The sequence below is a fragment of the Nanorana parkeri genome, unplaced genomic scaffold, assembly GCF_000935625.1.
Source record: "Nanorana parkeri isolate BGI_ZX_2015 unplaced genomic scaffold, ASM93562v1 scaffold5067, whole genome shotgun sequence".
NCBI lineage: Eukaryota > Metazoa > Chordata > Amphibia > Anura > Dicroglossidae > Nanorana > Nanorana parkeri.
The window spans coordinates 2,866-7,256 of record NW_017311327.1 but is presented as its reverse complement, the minus strand read 5'-3'; the positions used below and the strand labels follow the sequence as shown (position 1 = coordinate 7,256).

The 4,391-nt window shown below is 49.6% G+C and overlaps 1 protein-coding gene across 1 annotated transcript in view; it reads left to right on the top strand.

Annotated features, from left to right (window-relative positions):
* The first annotated feature begins 70 nt into the window (after positions 1 to 70).
* The window catches only part of LOC108804081 (echinoderm microtubule-associated protein-like 1), a 7,115-nt gene continuing 2,794 nt past the window's right edge, over positions 71 to 4,391 (top strand). The window contains exons 1-2 of the mRNA XM_018575844.1: positions 71 to 297; positions 2,299 to 2,422. Coding sequence (XP_018431346.1) covers positions 150 to 297; positions 2,299 to 2,422 — 272 coding nt within the window. The 5' untranslated portion in view covers positions 71 to 149. The remainder of the gene's footprint in view (positions 298 to 2,298; positions 2,423 to 4,391) is intronic.

Genomic DNA, 4,391 nt, shown 5'->3' with positions numbered 1-4,391 from the left:
GGGGCACAGCCGGGTATATCTGGGTGATGGGGGAGGGGGCACACCATGCTACACGGTAGATTAACCCTCGAGTCTCCAGCACCGCGCTCCTATCACGTCTCTAATCCTCAGATTGCACCCTAGATGACGCTCTGTCCGGTCCCAGCGCCATGGACACCGACGACCGAATATCCAACCTGGAGCAGAGGCTGCAACTGCAGGAGGACGAGATGCAGGTCCTGCGCGCTGCGCTGAGCGATGCCCTGAGGAGACTGCGAGTCTGCGAGGAGAGGGGGGACCCCCTGAGGGGGAGACAAGGTGAGATACTCTGCGTATTGGGGGCAGGGGACTATTACCAACATTCAACAGAGGTACTCCCAGTACACAGAACCAGACCAATATCATCTCATCCACCAGAGGGCGCTGTGCCGGCTCATTACCACTCATCAGACTGCCGCCAACTGACCAATCACATTCCCCCGTCTATTCTACAATCAGAACAATCACTATGGAGGCGTCAGACATGTCCTCCTGGAGCAATCCACATGGGCACTGGGGGAGGAGCCACATATGGAGAATGAAGAAATACAATGTGTCTTTTCAGGGGCCCATGAATCTCATACGATGTGTCTTATTCAGGGGCCCATGAATCTCATGCAATGTGTATTTTTAGGGGCCCATGAATCTCATGCAATGTGTATTTTCCGGGGGCCCGTGAATCTCATACAATGTTTCTTTTCAGGGGCCCATGAATCTCATGCAATGTGTATTTTCCGGGGGCCCATACATCTCATACAATGTTTCTTTTTCAGGGGCCCATGAATCTCATACAAAGTGTCTTTTTCAGGGGCCCGTGAATCTCATACAATGTGTCTATTTTAGGGGCCCATGAATCTCATACAATGTGTCTATTTTAGGGGCCCATGAATCTCATACAATGTTTCTTTTCAGGGGCCCATGAATCTCATACAATGTATCTATTTTAGGGGCCCATGAATCTCATACAATGTGTCTTTTTTAGGGGCCCATGAATCTCATGCAATGTGTCTTTTCAGGGGCCCATGAATCTCATACAATGTTTCTGTCCAGGGGCCCATGAATCTCATATGTGTCTTTTCAGGGACTCATGAATCTCATACAATGTGTCTTTTTCAGGGGCCCATGAATCGCATACAATGTATTTTCAGGGGCCCATGAATCTCATACAATGTGTCTTTTTAGGGGCCCATGAATCTCATACAATGTTTCTTTCCAGGGGCCCATGAATCTCATACGTTTCTTTTCAGGGGCCCATGAATCTCATACGTTTCTTTTCAGGGGTCCATGAATCTCATACAATGTTTCTTTTTAGGGGCCCATGAATCTCATACAATGTTTCTTTTTAGGGGCCCATGAATCTCATACAATGTGTATTTTCAGGGGCCCATAAATCTCATGCAATGTATCCTTTTTAGGGGCCCATGAATCTCATACAATGTATCCTTTTTAGGGGCCCATGAATCTCATACGACATGTCTTTTCAGGGGCCCATGAATCTCATACAATGTGTCTTTTTAGGGGCCCATGAATCTCATGCAATGTGCCTTTTTCAGGGGCCCATGAATCTCATGCAATGTGCCTTTTTCAGGGGCCCATGAATCTCATACAATGTATCTATTTTATGGGCCCATGAATCTCATACAATGTGTATTTTTTTAGGGGCCCATGAATCTCATACAATGTTTCTTTTTAGGGGCCCATGAATCTCATGCAATGTGTCTTTTCAGGGGCCCATGAATCTCATACAATGTGTCTTTTTCAGGGGCCAATGAATCTCATACAATGTTTCTTTTTAGGGGCCCATGAATCTCATACAATGTATCTTTTTTAGGGGCCCATGAATCTCATACGAAATGTCTTTTCAGGGGCCCATGAATCTCATACAATGTGTCTATTTTAGGGGCCCATGAATCTCATACAATGTGTGTTTTTCAGGGGCCCATGAATCTCATACAATGTTTCTTTTTCAGGGGCCCATGAATCTCATTCAATGTGTCTTTTCAGGGGCCCATGAATCTCATTCAATATTTCTTTTTCAGGGGCCCATGAATCTCATACAATGTTTCCTTTTATGGTCCCATGAATCTCATACAATGTGTCTTTTTCAGGGGCCCATGAATCTCATACGACGTGTCTTTTCGGGGGCCAATGAATCTCATACGACATGTCTTTTCAGGGGCCCATGAATCTCATACAATGTGTGTTTTTCAGGGGCCCATGAATCTCATACAATGTGTCTATTTTAGGTGCCCATGAATCTCATACAATGTGTCTTTTCAGGGGCCCATGTAGTGAAGCCTCCACCGCGTTCCTCACAGAATGGCTTCACTCCCCGCAGGAGGAGCGGCATGTCAATCTCTCCTTCCTCCCCTAAAAAAGGGGGCACCCCAGTATTCTCCAAAAGGTACAGACACCCCCCATGCAAGTCACATGACACAAAGATCAGTAACCCAGAGCAACCAACTAGAGTCCATCAGCCACCCGACAGGCCACTGAACACTGATTGGCTGCTCGTTATCACTGCCGCAAAACAATCATGAGGAACACAATGTAATGTGTACAGACACTGCCCAGAGACCCCACAGACAGACAGCACCCGACAACGCCTGACAACACCCGACAACGCCCGACAACACCCGACATTACCTGACAACTCCCGACAACACCCGACATCACCTGACAACACGCGACATTACCTGACAACACCTGACAACACGCGACAACACCCGACAACGCCTGACAACACCCGACAACGCCCGACAACACCCGACATTACCTGACAACTCCCGACAACACCCGACATCACCTGACAACACGCGACATTACCTGACAACACCTGACAACACGCGACAACACCCGACAACGCCTGACAACACCCGACAACGCCCGACATTACCTGACATTACCCGACAACACCCGACATTACCTGACAACACCCAACAGCGCCCGACAACACCCGACAGCACCTGACAACGCCCGACAGCGCCTGACAACACCCAACAGCGCCCAACAACACCCAACAGCGCCCGACAACACCCGACAGCACCTGACAACGCCCGACATCACCTGACAACACCCAACAGCGCCTGACAACACCCGACATCACCTGACAACACCCAACATTACCTGACAGCGCCCGACAACACGCGACATTACCTGACAACACCCGACATTACCTGACAACACGCAACATTACCTGACAACACCCGACATCACCCGACAACACACAACACCCGACAACGCCTGACAACACCAAACATTACCTGACAACACCCAACATTACCTGACAGCGCCCGACAACACGCGACATTACCTGACAACACCCGACATTACCTGACAACACGCAACATTACCTGACAACACCCGACATCACCCGACAACACACAACACCCGACAACGCCTGACAACACCAAACATTACCTGACAACACCCAACATTACCTGACAGGGCCCGACAACACCCGACATCACCTGACATTACCCAACAACAACCGACATTACCTGACAACACGCGACATTACCTGACAGCGCCCGACAAAACCCGACAACATCCAACAACACCCGACATTACCTGACAACACCCGACAACACCCGCCAACACCCGACAACACCCGACATTACCCGACAACACCCAACATTACCTGACAACACCCGACAACACCCGACATTACCCGACAACACCCGACAACACCCAACATTACCTGACAACACCCGACATTACCCAACAACACCCGACAACACCCGACATTACCTGACAACATGCGACATTACCTGACAACACGCGACATTACCTGACAACACGCGACATTACCTGACAACACGCGACATTACCTGACAGCGCCCGACAAAACCCGACAACACCCGACATTACCTGACATTACCTGACAACACCCGACAACACCCGACAACACCCGACATTACCTGACATCCGACATCACCCGAGAACGCCTGACAACACCCGACAACACCCGACATTACCTGACAACACCTGCCATTACCTGAAAACACCCGACATCACCTGACAGCGCCTGACAACACCCGACATTACTTGACAACACCCGACATTACCAGACAACACCCGACATCACCTGACAACACCCAAAATTACCTGACAACACCCGACATTACCAGACAACACCCGACATTACCTGACAACACCCGACATTACCTGACAACACCTGACATTACCTGACAATACCCGACAACACCTGACATTACCTGACATTACCTGACAACGCCCGACAACGCCCGACAACGCCCGACATTACCTGACAACACCCGACAACACCCAACATTACCTGACAACACCCAACAGCACCTGACAACACCCGACATCACCTGACAACACCCGACATCACCTGACAACACCCGACA